This window comes from Chlorella variabilis, assembly GCF_000147415.1.
Source record: "Chlorella variabilis unplaced genomic scaffold CHLNCscaffold_26, whole genome shotgun sequence".
Lineage (NCBI taxonomy): Eukaryota > Viridiplantae > Chlorophyta > Trebouxiophyceae > Chlorellales > Chlorellaceae > Chlorella > Chlorella variabilis.
The window spans coordinates 275,597-293,514 of NW_005435062.1; the positions used below are offsets into that span (position 1 = coordinate 275,597).

The 17,918-nt window shown below is 50.2% G+C and overlaps 4 protein-coding genes across 4 annotated transcripts; all 4 read left to right on the top strand.

The window, feature by feature from the left end:
• Positions 1-597: 597 nt before the first annotated feature.
• On the top strand, positions 598-2,350 carry CHLNCDRAFT_32900 (hypothetical protein; the record flags this gene model as incomplete). The annotated part of the gene is made up of 7 exons (XM_005843814.1): positions 598-900; positions 995-1,307; positions 1,374-1,496; positions 1,566-1,712; positions 1,777-1,921; positions 1,995-2,220; positions 2,301-2,350. Coding segments are annotated over exons 2-7 (753 nt in total), but the record flags the coding sequence as incomplete, so codon positions are not given.
• Positions 2,351-7,238: 4,888 nt separating this feature from the next.
• On the top strand, positions 7,239-8,118 carry CHLNCDRAFT_12241 (hypothetical protein; the record flags this gene model as incomplete). Its single annotated transcript, XM_005843815.1, has 3 exons — positions 7,239-7,468; positions 7,546-7,727; positions 7,823-8,118. Coding segments are annotated over 3 exons (708 nt in total), but the record flags the coding sequence as incomplete, so codon positions are not given.
• Positions 8,119-12,405: 4,287 nt separating this feature from the next.
• On the top strand, positions 12,406-13,810 carry CHLNCDRAFT_37230 (hypothetical protein; the record flags this gene model as incomplete). The annotated part of the gene is made up of 5 exons (XM_005843816.1): positions 12,406-12,457; positions 12,544-12,645; positions 12,782-12,994; positions 13,114-13,416; positions 13,564-13,810. Coding segments are annotated over 5 exons (915 nt in total), but the record flags the coding sequence as incomplete, so codon positions are not given.
• Positions 13,811-16,778: 2,968 nt separating this feature from the next.
• On the top strand, positions 16,779-17,730 carry CHLNCDRAFT_27686 (hypothetical protein; the record flags this gene model as incomplete). Its single annotated transcript, XM_005843817.1, has 3 exons — positions 16,779-16,881; positions 17,027-17,164; positions 17,273-17,730. Coding segments are annotated over 3 exons (699 nt in total), but the record flags the coding sequence as incomplete, so codon positions are not given.
• Positions 17,731-17,918: the final 188 nt, after the last annotated feature.

The window sequence follows — 17,918 nt, forward strand, 5'->3', positions numbered from 1 at the left end:
TGGTGCTCAGATTCAGCAGTTTCACCTTTCATGCAGTCCGCTAGATCAGCAAAATTATTCAGTGCAGACACCGCCATACTTGCGAATGACTACTGGTGCATTACATACAACAAATGTTGTAAAGGTTCTACACCCAGTGCCTCAGTATTTGGAACAGAAGCAGCATCACATGCTAACACATATCCTTAACATCATGGAAGGCTTGAGCATACGTAACGTCTCAGCAGACCAACCTTTCATGTTGGACTCCATAGGTCTGATTGTATATTGCGTTGAATGAAAAGCAAATGAATGTGGCTGAATAACAATATTTAAATGCTGGTTGTACAGGTGTTGTACAGCTACGGAATCAGGTAGCAACCTATTCTGGAGTTGAGGTTCCTCCTACTGCCATTTTCGACCACCCAACACCCATTGAGTTGGCACGTTTCGTGGTGGGACAAGTTTCCATGTCTGAAACGCAGATGCCCAATTTTGCCAAAATAGCAAAAGGACAAAAACAAACATTAGGCATTCAGACAGTATCCATTGTCAACTCTAGGGTTTTACGAGATGGCATTGTTGCACAGATGTCAGCTTTAGTAAGAATGATTGTAGGGCATGATGTTGGCGTAGACGAGCCCCTTATGGCAGCTGGACTAGACTCCTTAGGTGAGCATGCGCTCCACTTATGTTCTTACTAGATTTGACTTGCACAACATTGATATCCAATTATTAGTGTAGGCTCTGTGCATCTCCGTGCGTCCATTTTGGAACAATTCTCTGTTGATTTACCTGCCACTGCTGCCCTAGACTTTCCTACAATAGCTGCTCTTGCCGGGCGTGTTGCTGCATGCAACCCGACTCATGCTGACATGTCTACTGTGCAACATAACAGCCTTGATCCCAGCAACATTTCTGGTATGTTTTTAGTTCAATTGTTTTGCCAACAGACGCTGCAGGCACATTGTTGATCTTGCCTTAAGAGTGTTCAAACCCACTCATTTGCCTGCAGGCAACAACAATCCAGTGACTGGGATAGTGGGTCTCAGTTGCGCATATCCTGGACCAGCTGCAGCGGATTGTTGTTGTGATTTCTGGGAAGCTGCTGTATTGGGGGAAAATATTCAAACAACAATTCCCTACAACCGATGGGATGTTGAGCTCCATTACTCTCCTGAAATCAATGGTCTGCGCTGAGCATTGTGTACTTGTTGTTTGATCTCTTGTCTTAAGTTCTAATAAGTTCTTTTTGCAGTCAATAAAATGAATGTGCGCTTTGCTGGATTCATCTCCAATTTGGAGTTCTTTGATTCTGAAATGTTTAGGTGAGTTTGTTAGTTGTTGAACAAGAGATGGTTGTTTCTGTTGCTGATTGGATCCACGGATAGCAGGTTTGGCCGTAACGAGGCAAAAGTGATGGACCCCCAGTCTCGCTTAGTACTTGAGCACATGCATCATTCATTTATCGATGCTGGCACAAGAACTGGGCAATCGATCGCTCAAGATGCAGGAGTGTAAGTTGTTACTGTCGGTGTACTGTGCGTGCTCTACCTAAATGCTTTGAATGGTAAAGCATGCTGCAGATATGTTGGTGTCATGCATATCGAGTTCTTATCTTACCTGAGTTATATGGGCATTGCGATAAGCCCAAATGTTGTCACTGGCAATGGAATGGACTTTCTTGTGGGCAGACTGTCTTACACATTTGGCCTCTCCGGCCCTTGCCTCAGGTATGGATGAGCTCCGTTGTAATGTGTGTTCCGGGACTAATGACCAATTTTCCATTGCCTGCAGTACAAATACAGCCTGCTCATCTTCTTTAGTTGCCACACACCTGGCTAATGCTGCTCTCGTTCATTGTGAATCTCATGCTGCTGCCAGTTGCGGTGTTTTCATGGTGCTGTTACCGGGAACCATGGCCGGCATTAGCCAACTTAAGGTGCAATAATTGCATTGATTGATGTAATGTCCAATCTTTCTGATGCCTGTTAACCGTTGCATGTATAGTGCAGGCTTTGTCCCCGGAGGGGCGTTGCAAGACACTTGATTCTTCTGCAGATGGCTATGGTCGTGGGGAAGGCTGCACTGTTGCTACAATTGAGTTAGTCGATCATGGAAATTTGGCAATTGCATTCATATGCAATACCGTTGTTAATCAAGATGGCAGGTGTAGCAGCCTGACAGCACCCCATGGTCCTAGTCAGGCAGCACTCATCACTCGAGCATTGTCCAATGCTGGTATGCGTTGATGGCAAGGGTGCTAGCAAGCTGACTTTGTATAACTTTCATTTGAGTTTAAACTTCATTGTGGGATGCAGGAATGCCTCCGAGTATTTTGAAATACTTGGCAATCCATGGGACGGGTACACCGTTGGGTGACCCAATTGAACTGAGTGCCTTAGGCCAAGCGCTAAGCAATGCATCTGGTTTGCAGTACTTGACCATTGGGTCAGTGAAATCATGCTACGGGCACACTGAAGGTGCTGCTGGGCTCACTGGAGTCCTTTTACTGTTGTATGCCATGGGGAATCAGGTACATCGATTGACTAACTGTTACCGTTTTTGAAAATTTGCAACCTTGCCTTCCCTTTTAATCTTGAGACCTTTAAGCTGATGCAGTGTACAACGCCCACTATGAACTTGCGCCATTTGAATCCTTATGTGGATTCATGTATCAATGATTGGCAGAAAATGTGCCACCTGTATTCCCATGCTTCCCGTGAAGCTGCCCCCTGCGACATTCCCACACCGCAAAAGCTGGCGGGTACTAGCTCTTTTGGCATGAGTGGTGTCAATGCCCATGCACTAATCAAAGGGTCTGGCACTGTCGGCCAGGAGTGTAGGTATGCAAAACCCAGCACCATACGGAAGGAATGGCTCTGGTGCCTAACACCAGCGTATTACATCCTGGGAAAAAACACACCAGCCAGAACAGTACAAAAATCTACATTTATGTTAAGCACGTGCAAACCTGAACTTGCCTACTTGAAAGATTACAAGGTAAACACGCACTAGTGCTGTAACACATTTTCAGCACAGCTTACGATGTACTTGATCGTGCAGATTGAAGGCCAGGCTCTGCTTCCATCGAGCGCAATGGCTGAAGCCAGTGCCGCTGCTTGTCTCACGCTCCTTGACATCCAGCAGCGAACCCAGTTAACGTTGTGCAACACCTGCGTGAATCCAGTATTGTTGGTCAAACACTCCGCAGTTCTTGAGGTCAACATAAATTACACCAATGGGGACATGCAGATGCAGACAGTAACAACTGCCAACACTATCACACTGATGAACTATACTTGTGGCTTAATTACACCGGCATGGCCTGATTTTGAACAAGAGCTTTCACATATCACTGCTACAGACAGAATGAAGCACACCACTAATCTAAGTGCCCTTCTGAACACCTTGTTGTTGAATAAATGGGTTGTAGTATCTGACATTTTCACATCAAATGTTGATCAGCACCCAGGATATTGCCTGGAGCCAACGTCATTGGATGCGATCTGCCAATTGGCCTGCGCTTTGACGCGGCGATCTGCGTCGCTGAAATTGCCAAATTTTGAGAGCATTTTGATAGTGCAAAGTAAATCATACAATAATATTAAGCAAATGTCTGCGGCACAGCTAATTGCGGCAAAATCAGGTGACGAGACCCACATCGCCGTCAAATGCAGCCATACCCACCACACGCCTCCGCAGCAATGTCTGTTTGCACTTCGCAAAATTCAGCTTCAGTCAACTGGCAACGGCGATGGGAATTCTGATATTGACAGACAGCAGCAGGATTGGCTCTATTGCCTGGAATGGACAGTTTATGGCAACGTTACAGCAGCACTTGTATTCAAGGCCGCAGAGGTCAATTGTGTTCAACTTGCCATGGCTGATGGCCATGCCAGTACGGTTGCGACTGCCATTGCAGTTGGGCAGCAGGCATATGTTGGTGGCGCTCATTGTATTGCCCTTCTCACTCGAGGAGCATTATCAATAAGTGGAGCTGCATGTGTCGTTCCTAATGCTAATCTGCAAGCAATAGGGATATGGGCCTTTGCTAGAACAATTGCTCAAGAATCAAGAAGCATTGACGTGCAGGCTTTAGATCTGCAGCAGCAATATGCAGGCAGCCATGAAATGAAAACAGCACTGCTAGCTGCCACGAGTATCACGGACAGGTTACTTCCTGCGCAAGTTCATGGCAGTGCATTTGGACACACACTACAGGGCGGAACCATGGCCGCTTCAGTTCTTCAACGCGTCTCTGTCAACCGCAACACTCCAGCCACATTGCTGTTCAACAATGCCACTTCTCTGACACACAGACAGGTGGTGGTAGCAGTCAAGGCTATTTTCCAATATTCCCGCCCTGTACATCCCCTGCACTTCTCTGACTCACCTGGAGAATCTTCTGGACTTGTCCATTGGGCGGGCATTATTGTTGCTTCCGATCCAGACGAGGACCACCTAAGGCCTGGCGATTCTGTGTTTGGGTTAAACAGCTGCTGCATAGGAGCACACATCCAGACGTGCGCTCAAAACGTTTTTCATGTAAGCCGGCCATGCTTGATGGTGGTGTGGTGCCTCCTGTCCTGCTTACTTTTACTAATGCAAGTCAACCATACATGATGTAACTCCTTCTTCTTTGTTCTTACAGATGCCTATCAATACATGCTTCAGAGATGCTGCTTCTACCTCAATGCTGTATGTAACTTTGGCAGTTGCTTTGCGGGATATGGCCTCGGTGCAGCCAGGCGACAACGTGCTTGTGCACATGATGGATGGGAGAACAACAGCTTTGACAGCACAGATTGCTGCTTCATTGGGCGCTGCAGTATTGACAACCGGGGGAAATATCTGCGACCGAGCATGGTTGCGTGGCCTAGGTGTTAAACATGTCATGAGTTCTTGCTGCGAAGCAATCATTTCAAACACACTCCAATTAGACACTCCGTCTGTTGTGATCAAGAGTTTTGCTGAAAGCGACACGAACGCAGGCTGTCTGGCAGCACTGCGGGCTGACGGCAGGTTTGTCGTAATCAATGATTACAACATGTGGAGTAAAGAGCGCGTAGCACAAGGTACGCTGCAATTCTGGCTACCATGGTATCATGCAAATTGAATTGAAAGATTTTGTTTACATTGATGAATTACAGAGCGCCCAGACGTTTCTTACCGTGCATCATTTATGGAGAGGTTGCATGTATCTATGGACCTTCAACCTCTTGTGTATCAGATGTTGGCTGACTTGACGTTCATATTGCGAGGATTCACTTTTTTGACAAATTGCAACATTCCTATCCTGGGCACAACATTTGATGCGGGAGTTGAAAAGGTGAATTGAAAGTCAGTGGCTTCCAAGAGTCAGACAATAAAGAGAATGACATACTCAGTTGATGCATGTAAATCTGTGCAGGGGTATGTCGTCGTCACGGGGGGTCTAGGCATGATGGGGTCTTTGGTGGGCATTTGGCTAGCGATGGAGCAAATGCCTCAAATTGTGCTTTTGAGTCGAAATGCGAGACCTAGGATTGAAACTGCTACCGTGCTACAGTTGGGCAGTGGCGCCGCCGCAGCATTTCACATTATTCAGTGTGATACCTCAAACGCAGAGGAAGTTTCTGTTGTCATGGCATCCAATCAAGGTCGGAGGAGACTGCTGGTGAGGTTGAACTTTGAAACGTGCTAGCAATCAAGCAAACATAAGCCTGGCTAACACAGTGCAATCTGACGCCATAATTGCTTTCAGGGTGTTGTTCACTGCGGAGGTGTGTTGAAGGATGCTACAATTCCTAATCAGAGCCTTCTTTCCATACGTTCCAGCTTTGCCCCCAAGATTTCCAGCGCCTATCATTGGCAACTGCCAGTGTCCTTGAAGGCTTCAACGCTTCATCTCACGTGTTCGTCAGTTGCGGCACTTCTCGGATCGCCCGGTCAAGCAAACTACAGTGCAGCCAATGCTGTGTTAGATGGGATGGCTTTGGATCGGCAGGCCCAGGTTTGTGCCTGCCGGTCCAAAGCGGTAATAACACATACAAAATTATGTAACATCTCAAGTTGGTGCAGCTTTTTCACCATGGTGTAATTTGCATAAAATTGCAGGGGCTCGCTGGAATGAGCATTCAATGGGGAGCTTGGGCCGAAGGTGGCATGGCAGCAAGCAATGCAGCCATTGCAATAGCTGTTCAGCGCCTGGGTATGGGCATGATTTCCCCAGCCCAGGGCATGGCAGCATTCCAGTTGTTTATGTTAATGCACAGCGCGACAAGTTTCCCAGGAGTGATAGTAGCTGTGCCCTTTCGGTGGGAGAAGTTCATCAGACAGCTTGATACATCCGCTATTCCTTTCGTTTTGCATGGGGTGGCAACACCAACCTGCAGTGAACATGAACATGAGACAGCAATGCTTGGACATACATGTGGACACCCTGATATTTCTAATGGGCGTGCCCCCTCGGCATCACGCCAGACGTCAGGAACCCCATTCTTCAACCACACTGAATCCAGTACAACAAAAGAGAAGACCAAACATATAACTGAGCAGCTTTTCAGTTTAGTGACGATAATGATTGGCACTACAATAGATCTACAGCAGCCTTTGATGGAAGCTGGGCTGGATTCTTTGGGTAAGTGAAAACCTCTGCATGTGCAATTAACTACGAAGCCATCAACCGTTTGCCGACTATTGAATTGAATAAATATTCCATATCAGCAGTGCTCGAACTACCAAATTATCTAACTACCAAATCAACTCACAAGTTAGCCCTGCCTTCCAGGTGTAATGGAGCTCTGCAATAACATTAATCTTGTGTTTAATGTCAACGTACCACCCACTGTTTTGATTGATTACCCAACCATTTCAGCCCTATCTGGCTACCTGGCACAGGCCACATCTGATTGTCCCGATACCTATTCAGTGTCACTGGCATCGGGATTCGATGACAGTTCTGCTCATCTTGCAGTAAATAGAATGAATGCAACTGTTGCATTGGTGGCATCTAGTGGCACGGTGCCTGGAAGTTATTCTATGGAGCTAGTTTTGGATGCAATATCAGGTAGGACTTCCACGTGGAGCTTGCTAGCGAGCTATTTTCCAGTGACGAGTTCCTCGCACACAACTCCCTTGCAGTGATACCGATGGAGCGGTGGGACGTGGATGGCACTCCTTCCCCTGTGCTTGATTACAATGAAATCCGATTTGGCTCCTTTGTTCCAGATGTCCAGCTATTTGACGCTGCGGCATTTAATATCAGCAGTGTTGAAGCCGTTTACGTAGACCCACAACAGCGCCTCTTGCTGAAAGATGCTGCAGAAGTCTTGCAAGAATGGGACAGCAGGCCGCACCAAGTATCCACTAACATGCCAATCGCTCGCGAGCGCTTAGGTGTGATCGTGGGTGTTGGACCTGCTGATTATGTGAACCTTACAACTGCAACACTGCCAATCAGTCCTTATCTCATCACGGGAGGCACCATCAGTGTAGCTGCTGGAAGGTAAGTCGACCAAACCGCATGCGGGCGATAAATTTGACTTTACGGTCACGTTAGTCATACTTGGTCCGGACATGCAGAATGAGCTACACATTTGGTCTCCATGGACCAAGCATGTCCGTAGATAGTGCATGTTCTTCCTCACTAGTGGCGGTGCATTATGGGGTCTTGGACCTCCAAGCACATCACCCGGATGCAACTCTTGCGGCAGGCGTCAATTTGTTGCTTCTTTCACATAGGAGCACAGCTCTCCAAATGAATGGTAGCATCATGGCCTTGCAATCAACTTGTTTCACACCTCTGCAGCACACCATTTGTTCCAATTCCATAATTAAACGGGTGTGGCTGCCAATGCAGGCATGCTTGCTATGGATGGTCGCTGTAAAACGCTAGATGCTTCAGCAAATGGTTACGTGCGCGGTGAATGCTCAATAGTGTTCCTGCTTGCAATCGTGAGTCCATCTATGTTGGACACTCCCCAGTCTCTGCCTTCACTTCTTATTCTGGGTAGCTGTGTCAATCAAGATGGTCGCAGTAGCAGTCTAACTGCCCCTAATGGTCCTGCACAACAAAACGTGATTAAGGCAGCCCTGGTCGCTGGGAACACAGCTGGGGGCCAGGTCGGTGTGCTGGAGATGCATGGCACCGGCACAGCATTGGGGGACCCGATCGAAGTTGGGGCAGCTACACGAATATTTCAGGTACGATTTGAAATGCTGCCAACCAGACTGCTGCTATAAAGAAACCTGCAACTGGAATTTTCAACCATTTTTTAAGGGCAACGATCAATGAATAAGCCGGCTTGACTGTTCTTCTCCACTTATCATGCGTAGGATGAACATCGTAGCTATCCACTTAGCTACACTGCCGTCAAGGCAAGAGTGGGACATGGTGAAATAGGCGCTGGAATACTTGGCATGCTGCAAATGTGGCAGCAACTGGCGCATTGCATGGCACACAGCATCACGAACTTGCAGCACATCAATACATACATTTCACGCATTTTTCATGAGGAGATTAAAAGTGGGGTCATGACCCAAGTTCCACGGCAGGAAGTACCACTGACACTACCATCCAATAAGCAATGTGCTAGTATAAGCTCATTTGCTTTCCAGGTACGATGCATAGCACAACACACGGGCACTGCTACTTTCGTCTTAGTCTGCAATAACACATGATCACTTTCGTTGTAGGGAACAAATGCACATGTGGTGTTGAGCAAATCGTTCGACTTATCGAGAACCCGGCAACCTAATGCAGAGGATCCTCGAATGTGGAACCGCAAACGGTTTTGGACAGGGCCAGCACACCATTGTCTGTTGTGCTGTTGCATCCCGACTGCAGAAAGCAATCAACGCACAATAACTTTTCAAGCATACCTGGGAAGAGCACCTGGGTTTCTGCGCCAGTTTGACAATGGCATAACTCCTGCTTCTACACTGTTGGAAATTGCAGCTGCAAGCGGCAAATTAATTTGTGGGGATGCCCAGCTTCCAAGTCTGGTGGTCATTGAGCTCGCTGTGGCAGCGCATATGCAAGGCAAAGAGCAGTCTCAGCTACTGAGCTGTGCCATTGAAAAGCAATTTGCAACAGCAGAGTTGTGTCAGACTAACATATCAAACAATCGCATTACGAAACTACTTACCTACATGCTCAGAACAGTTACAGTGCAGCAATTGAAAAAAGTCTCACATAAAAAACCGGCGATACTTTTTGATTTTGTGAAACCAACGAACATGGAGCTGCCAGTGCCAATTCTTACAGCTCAGGTAGCAAGAATGGCATGCAGCGCTGTCAACAGTCCTTTGCTTCCATTCTCGTTTGAAGAAGCAGTAATAATGGCAGCTGATGATGTAGAAAGTTGCACAAAGGGCGTGAGTGCATGCTCGATCCTGAAGCCATATATCCGAACTGGCACATCGTTGACTGTCGCCTCTCCTTTCCAAACAATAATCATTAAGTCTAACACGAGCCATCGTGTTGAGCTACAGACAATCACCAGCTCAGCATACGACAGCCGTGTAATGGATATCAGTGGCCTGCAATTGACTCCAAAGCGTGGAAGACAAGCAATCAATGAGTACACATTGTTCTGGCAGCGAATGGAATCAACACAGTGTTCTGGAAGCAAAGACATTTGGTGAGCTTTTCTGGTTGCACAGATACCTTGATCATGTGATGCAGTCAATCGTGCCATATATCAGCCCAGCAGGACAGGAGCATCACTGAACTGTCGGCATTGCTGGTGAAACCGTTGCAGTGATTCAACGTGGCTGCTAGTCGGTATTGACGATGTGGCACTTTCATCGATTTGCAACGTTACAGCTGCTGATGACGTGCACAGTACGAGCTTCACATACTGGTACACCCCCATGTGGATGATACATCGCCCAACTGTCGCCTCTGAACTAGTTGGAAGTAGCAAGGTTCACCTGCATGCTCTGATGAGCATTGTGACAGCGGACCATATTCTCTGCGTGCAGCCAGAGCATTGGCATAACCGTGTCGACCATGCCACACTTTGTGGAGTCGCTCCAGCTTTCACGGTGTCAAAACAAACATCATCGATGTCAGAGAACGAGCAGCATTGGCAGCAGCTCCTGTATGTGATTAGCTTGGCTTGGGCTTACACATCGAAAGGCATGGCCCACCAAAACTGCAAGGCATCGTTCATCAGCCGAGGGCTGAGGCACCTGCCGGGCTGGTTTAGCTGCAACACCAATTTTTCGTCCGCATCAGGGGCAGCACTAGGCAGCCTGGCCTGTGGCATCGGCAAGTCGCTGTTCATGGAAAATAGGAAGGCCTATGGCGTAGCATTGGATCTTGACAACTCTGGGACACATTTGAGCACAGCACAGCTGCACTGGCTGCTTCAGCACAGCGAAGAGTACTTCTGTGCAGTGCGTGGTGGTCACCTGTTTGCGGAGCGCCTGGTTAAGCATTGGAGCCTCCCTCGCCAGCGACAGCTAGCAATACAAGCTTGCATGACGTGCATTGTCACGGGAGGCACAAAAGGGCTTGGCTGGATGTATGCACGGCAGCTGATTCAGAATGCCTGCCAGACCCTAGTGCTGACGTCCCGCAGCGGACTGCTGAGCTTAGCTGACTTTGTCTCTTTGTCAAGTCAAGGTAGGTATCAGTTGTGAATGCGAAACTTCGAAATTGTCTCTCACATACTGCTGCACCGTGGGCTCATGCAGGATCCACCACTTTTGTGGCGCATCGGGACGCATCTGAACCTGTGCATGGCCGCCAGCTTGCCCATTGGCTCCACAATCACCTGCCAGCCGTGCAGCTGTGTGCGCATGCTGCCGGCTTGCCTGGTTTCAACCTTATTGACGACCTAACATGTGAACAGTTTATCCAAGTTGTTTCACCCAAGGTAAGTTGCCATTGGCCCAGTACCTACATGGAATGTCAGCACCAGGCAACAAACCTCCCTAATTGCATGGGGCACATTACATTACATTCAAGTTTGCAGGTCATGGGTGCCAGTGCATTGGGAGGTTCCCATTTGACCGTTCTCTCTACAGTATTCTTCTCTTCTACATCAGCTGTATGGAGCCAGGCTGGTGCAGCGCACTACTCTGGATCCAATTGCTACCTTGATTATACGGCGCACGCCTGGCAGGGCGCTGGCCAGCCAGCCACATCCATCAATTTTGGCCCTTTTGGTGATATCGGCATGGCTGCTTCTCTTAGGTATGTGCCATTGCAAACGTTGTGCTTCCTCGCGTGATATGTGTTTACTGTGCGGCGTGACAGCCTTGCACATGCACAACTTGGCAATGCTTCTTGAATGCAGCGAGTCAATGGCGGCGGTAGGCTTTCGGCTTCAGGATGGAGCACAACTTTTCCCGATCTTTGCCAGATCAGCGTACCTGCCACAGAGCATCAATGCTCGACTGAGTCTCGGCAAGTTCTCCAAAATTAATACAACAAAGGGCAGGTGGGCTCTTATTGATGACCTCACAACCATTCCAGAATCGAGCGCCACTCCGCCCCAGCTGTCACAAGTGCCAGTAGCGGCAGTCTCAACACATCCTCTTTTCGCAGCAGCAGCAGGCCCTGCCAGCATGGCCACTGCCGGTAGACCACTGTTAACTCTTGGTGAAGCACAGCACATTGTGCATACCATTGCTGTTGAGGTGCTCGGAGAGGGCCAGCTGGGCAGCAGCGGGCAGCTTCCGGCAGGTATGTAAACCAATCTTTGGTCAGTGCCTGGTACTGTGACCACTTGAAACTTGCCTGCAATGCTGAGACTTCATCTACGTGCTGCCCCTCGGCATGTGCATGTACTGGCACTTCATCTACTAGGTGGCTCCAAGACATCTATCACTAGTTTGTTGCCATTGCGCTTACAGGTGGTTTAGACAGTCTTTCCGCTGTTGAGCTGTCCAACCAGATTGGCCAAGCTGTTGGGCTTGACCTTCCAAGCACGTTGGTTTTCGACTACCCATCAGTTGGCGCCATGGCTGCCTACCTCATGACCAAGATCTGGCCAAAGCATTCCGCTGTAGCCAGCGCCGACACAGCAGAACTGACCCAACAAACGGCAGTTCACAGCGCTGAGCTCCTGCTGGCAGGAGCACCCCCTGACCCCACAACAGAGCACTTTGCAATCCTTGTATCCGTCTCTGCTCGCCTTCCCCATGTCCAACTCCAAGGCAGCCCAACGTCTGCACCAGCCCTGGACGCTGTTTCAGTCGTGCCTTTTGACCGATGGGATTTGGAAGCGTCTTGGGTGAGCAGACACTGAGTGCTGCCTGCCGGACAGGATCAGACTGGCTCAAGCCTCCTTGTTTCATCATGGGCAGATTCCCTGTATTCCATTGCAGGGTAGCAAGCGGGGTTTGCGCTCCCGCTTTGGTGGGTGGCTCCAGGGGGTGGATTATTTTGATGCATCCCTGTTCACTCTAAGTGGAAGTGAAGTGGATGTCATGGATCCACAGCAGCGGTTGCTATTGGAATTGTCTTGGGAATTGGTGCCACGTCCAGACTCAGGTGAGCGGTGACTGCAAAATGACAACAAGAAGAGCTGGTTGAGCATCGCCAGTCGATTTGTGCTGCTGGTGCAGGGAGACCCGCGGTGAATGCATGTGGAATATACATTGGAATCCAGCAGATGGAGTATGGCAGCCTGATGGCATCTCACAACGGAACGCTGGGTGCCTTCTCAGGTGTGAGCAATAGCTGCTGGCATTCGATAGGTGCTGGATAGGTGCTGGTTCGGTGCTGGCATTGGGTGGGATGCTCCAGTTGTTGCTGTAATCCAACCTAATTGCCTCGCTGCCCTCCCTCTTTTTATCTGAGAAGCTACTGGGACTCCCTTCAGCGTGGCCGCGGGCCGCCTGTCCTTCATCTTTGGTTTCTCGGGGCCGGCAGTCAGCATTGACACGGCGTGCTCTTCAGCAATGGTGGGCACCCACATGGCTGCGCAGCATCTTCAACAGCACATGGGAGACGCGCTGTCTGCTGGCGTGAATCTGATGCTTGCTGAACGCACAACACTTGCTGCACAAGCTGCCGGTGAGTTGCAATATGCCTGCTGTACAATGCGTCATATAAACGTGTCATAACCATCGTGTCAAAAAGTAGAAATGAAGACCACGGCGGCCGCCACCGCCATGCACTCCCCTTCTGTCCAGGCATGCTAACCCTTGATGGCCACTGTAAAACGCTTGACAAAGCGGCAGATGGCTACGTGCGCAGTGAAGCCTGTGTCGTGCTTCACCTTTCAGCCAGCAATTCCAAAGATGCTGAAAATGGGGCATCCTCTGCACTCATACATGAAGGCGTGGTGCTCTGCGGCACTTTTGTCAACCAGGACGGCCGCAGCAGCAGCCTGACAGCACCCAATGGCCCTGCTCAGCAGCGAGTACTTCGCGGCGCACTGCAGGCAGCTATTTTGTTGCCAGAGCATGTGACTGGGCTCGAGATGCACGGCACAGGTAGGTGCTTCCTGCCTTGATCGAAGCGAACAGGCCTGGCATTCGCAACCTACCACGCAGGATCCCGTCATTGTTGTGGCATGCCTGCCTTGCTTGCGAGCTTCCCATCTGCCTGACCGCACTGCGCCTGGTCATGACATGTTGCAGGGACTGCGTTGGGCGATCCCATTGAAATTGGGGCAATCACAGCAGTCTTGCCCGGTGCTGGACTGCCGCTGCAGCTCACGGCTGCCAAGTCACGCCTCGGCCATGCTGAGCCTGCAGCTGGCAGCATTGGCATGGTGCACGCAGCTGTCGAGCTGTGTACGGTGCACAGCAGCTCCATCACATGCCTAACAACAGTGAATCCCTATGTATCGAGCACGTTTACAGAACTGACAACAATTGGGCAGCCGATCCCACACATTTCGCGCCAAGATGCTGCAGCAGTTGCACTTCCAGTCATGTCGAGCATGCGTGCCACCATGGGAATAAGCTCATTCGCATTTCAGGGTACCAATGCACACGTTTGGCCGCGGCTAAGAAAGGCCTTCTTTGAAGGCGCTGGAGCTAGTGTCTAAACCCTCCGAGAGGGCACAGGTTCGATTCCTCTCATGTCGAAACTTTGTGAGGACAAACGCGGCATAGCTGACCGGCTCAGCGCCAATCCAAGCCAATTCCTTCGGGAACGCCTAATAGAATCGCCAAGGCTTCGGCACAGGCCTCCCCGGGACCCATTCACTACTAGTGGGGGGTACTGCACTTGGCGCGTCGGGCAGATCAAATAATGGTCTAAAGCTAGACGTTAAAACCGGGAAGTTAAGCTTGTGGAGGCTCTTCCCCACCTTTACCTTTACCTTTACGTGGTGCTCGCTAGTTCTAGGGGGCTCTTCCCAACTGTTATCGGCAGCAAGGCTGGTGCCAGCTGGCGTCGGCAACGTTTTTGGTATGCAGTTCCGCAGCACCACCTCCTGGAGCAATGTCGTTTTAATGCAAAAACTTGGATGGCTTCTTTAAAGTTCAGCTCCAGCAAGGCATCGCTGGCATACTTGCACGACCACAAGGTTGCTCACCTGGAACCTGTGCATCGCCAATTTGAATCACACATCCTTGCAACATGACAACATGACGCAAACAACCTTGTTGTAACTGTGCGCAGGTGCAAAACCAGGTTCTGTTGCCAGCTACAGCAATGCTTGAAATGGTGCTGGCAGCCACCAGCTCCGCATCCCAGGTGGACGCCACACTCTGTCGGCTGGTGTTCAGTGCCAGCATCTCCTCCCCAGTGATCATGGCAATTGCTCGAGATGTGGCACTGAGTTGCTCGTTGCACCCAACCACTGGTTCGCTGGAGGTTTTTACAGAGCGGTCACCTATACCTCATGTGCACATGACGGCTCAATCAGGTGCTGGTCACCTGTCTCACGTCGCCAGTTTGAACTTCATTGCAGCCCTTCATCTTGATGTTGCAGATTTACATTGTGGATGTCTACTGTTCCACTAACACGTATGCAGGCATACTGCTGGAGTCGCTCGGCGCTCGCAAGGCTGATGCCCCATCTTTGCAATATCGCATGTTCGCTGCTTTCGTGGCATCTGCATCAGATGCCTTCGCTACAGCAATCCCCCATCTCCTTCATCCAACAGACACAGACACAATGAGCCTAAGCTCCAGAAGACGTGCCTTGGCAGCAGGGCAAGTGGACTCCTCAGACCTACTGAGGCAGCAGCCAGGTGGCTATCTCATGCATCCGGCCATCCTGGATGCTACAACTCACACGGCGGCAACTTTGCAAGGAACCCAAAAAACTGAGGCTGGCATAACTCGGGTTCCAGTTGGGGTACATGCACTGCTTGCCCGCTCGGTGCCGTTGGGCAGAACGGCACGACATTGGTGCCAAGGAACTATACTTGCTTCTGCTGGCAATGGGGTTGCTCTCACAAATTTTGCCATGGCAGTAAGTGGAGATAGCGGAATCTACATTTCTGGCTTTGAAGCCAAGCGTATTAGCCGCCATGCCTTTGGCAGTTTTGAAAAACCAACGACCTCTCGTTCATCCATTGCTCAAGTTGGCTCCGAAGATGCACATGCACGAGAGACATCGCACATGTTGGCAACGCGGGCCAATGTTTCGACACTGCAGCAATTGGTGCACCAAATTGCAGAAACGGTGTTGGGTGCTGCGATGCCTCCCGACCAGCCGCTCATGGAGGCCGGCCTGGACTCTCTGGGTGAGTGGAAGTCTACGGAGCAGGCACTGGTGGAGATGCACAGGTCGTCGCTTTGTCATGATTGGCTGTTCAAACCCCCATGTGATAGGTAATGGTATCTCCAAGGAGCATTTCACGTTGTCTGTTGCAGGTGCTATGGAGCTGCGTACATCTCTAGACGCTGCATTTGGTGTTGACCTACCTGCCACAGCGGTCTTTGACTACCCCACTGTGCGAGCCTTAACTCAGCTCATCGCACAGCTGAAGCAGGAGTCATCGGGGTATCCAATCGCCACGGAATCAGGCACAGCATCAGATCAGCACGGATTTAACACCACTGTTGCAACCAGTGGCCCTGCCTTCCACAGTGTTGTAAATGCAATCAACCGCTTGGTTCAGCGCGTGCTCGGTGCTGGAGACGCGGTTGATTCAGAGCAGCCCCTCATGGAGGCGGGCCTGGACTCACTAAGTAAGTGTGCATTCTGTATTTTTCGACAAATTGCAGCCACTGGCAATGCATGATCCAACCGTGATCTGGATTTCCACATTAGTTGGATGATGCGTTGGATGATGCGCTGCAGGTGCTGTTGAGTTGCGTACTGCTTTAAATGCTACATTCGACTTGGATTTGCCAGCAACCACAACTTTTGACTACCCTTCCGTCACAGCACTGGCAGGTTACATCACCCTGCAGCTCAAAGATGCGGCAGAGGCTCCAGCTGCGCATGCTACCGCTCACGCTGCCACAGCAGGCCAGGCTACTCTCGCCTTTCATGCTGATTATGCTGGGGTGCCTAAGCACCTCTCAAGATCTGTTGCCGCATTTCAGCCAACAATGCGATACACTGCGGTCACTGGAACCGCCGGGAGGTACCCGTGCACCTCAGAATTTGGAGGCCTGGCCCCATTTTGGCAGCTGCTCGAGCACGGGGCCAATCTGCCGCGCCTTATGCCCCTCCAGCGCTGGGATGTTGATCAGTACTATGCAACCCAAGATGAAGGAAACACGCGCACCATGTATGTGCGGCTGGGAGGATTCGTGGACAGTGTCGATGTTTTTGACCTCACCCTGTTTAGGTGGGCTTCCGTGCAGTCAAAAGCCCAGTGAGGACGACACAACCTTTGCCTCTTGACAAACTCTGGGTGGCACCTGCAGGCTGGCAGCAACAGAGGCTCTGGCAGTGGAGCCACAGTCTCGAATTTTGCTGGAGCAAGTATTCTTGGCCCTGGCAGATGCGCAACCTGCAACAGGCCCCTTGCTTGACTCGAGAACAGGTGCAACCCGGTCCTGTAATATACCGCGAATTGATTGAATGGATTAAACAAAGGATGGATAAACCCCCCCCTAAATTGTTACTTTGCTAAGCAGCATACAGTGTCGTCGCCCCATGATATGCTTCAACTGCCCTTTACACTGCAGGAGTGTATGTGGGCTGCATGTACAGTGAATACACTCAGCTACAGCACAGCTTGGGTTACAAAATGAGCCCTGGAATTGTCACGGGCAATGGCATCTCTTACCTGGTTGGTCGTGTCTCGTACAGCTTTGGTCTTCAAGGTATGCCGGAATACACCCTTCTTGGTTACTTTGTGTATGTGTATTGAGTTGCGCACGACTGTATGTAATCAGCCTGCAGACTCCCTTCGCGTGTTGCTCTCCATGCAGGACCCAGCATCAGCACCGACACCGCATGCTCCTCATCCCTGGTATCCGCGCACCAAGCGCACATGGGGCTGCTTGGGCATGAAACAGTAGCAGCAGTGGCTGCTGGTGTGAACACTATGCTGCTGCCTATAACGACTACTAGCATTTGTGGACTTGGGGCACTGTCCCCTTCTTCCCGCTGCAAGACATTTGACACGTCTGCTGATGGCTATGGGCGCGGCGAGGGTTTTGGTGTGGTTGTGCTTGCTCATGCTTCTTCCAATGCGAATTCCAGGCTGCAGCAGCATGATGCACTGGGATTGGTGTGTGGATCAGCCATCAACCAGGATGGCCGCAGCAGCGGGTTAACAGCACCCAACGGGCCTAGTCAAACTGCACTGATACTAGTTGCGCTGGCAGCTGGTTCTCTATCATCCAGTTTGGTGAGCTACATGGCTACACATGGCACAGGTGTGTAGAGTTGTCCAAGTTGCTATCGTTCACAATGTTAATCTGCCTATTCAGTCAAGCCCACTCACACCAAGTTCTCCGCCCCGCACAGGCACACCATTGGGCGACCCAATTGAAGTGAACGCGCTTGGACAGGCACTGCATCCTGCTCACAGTTCTTTGCGCGCACCACTAACGCTGGGCTCAGTCAAGTCAT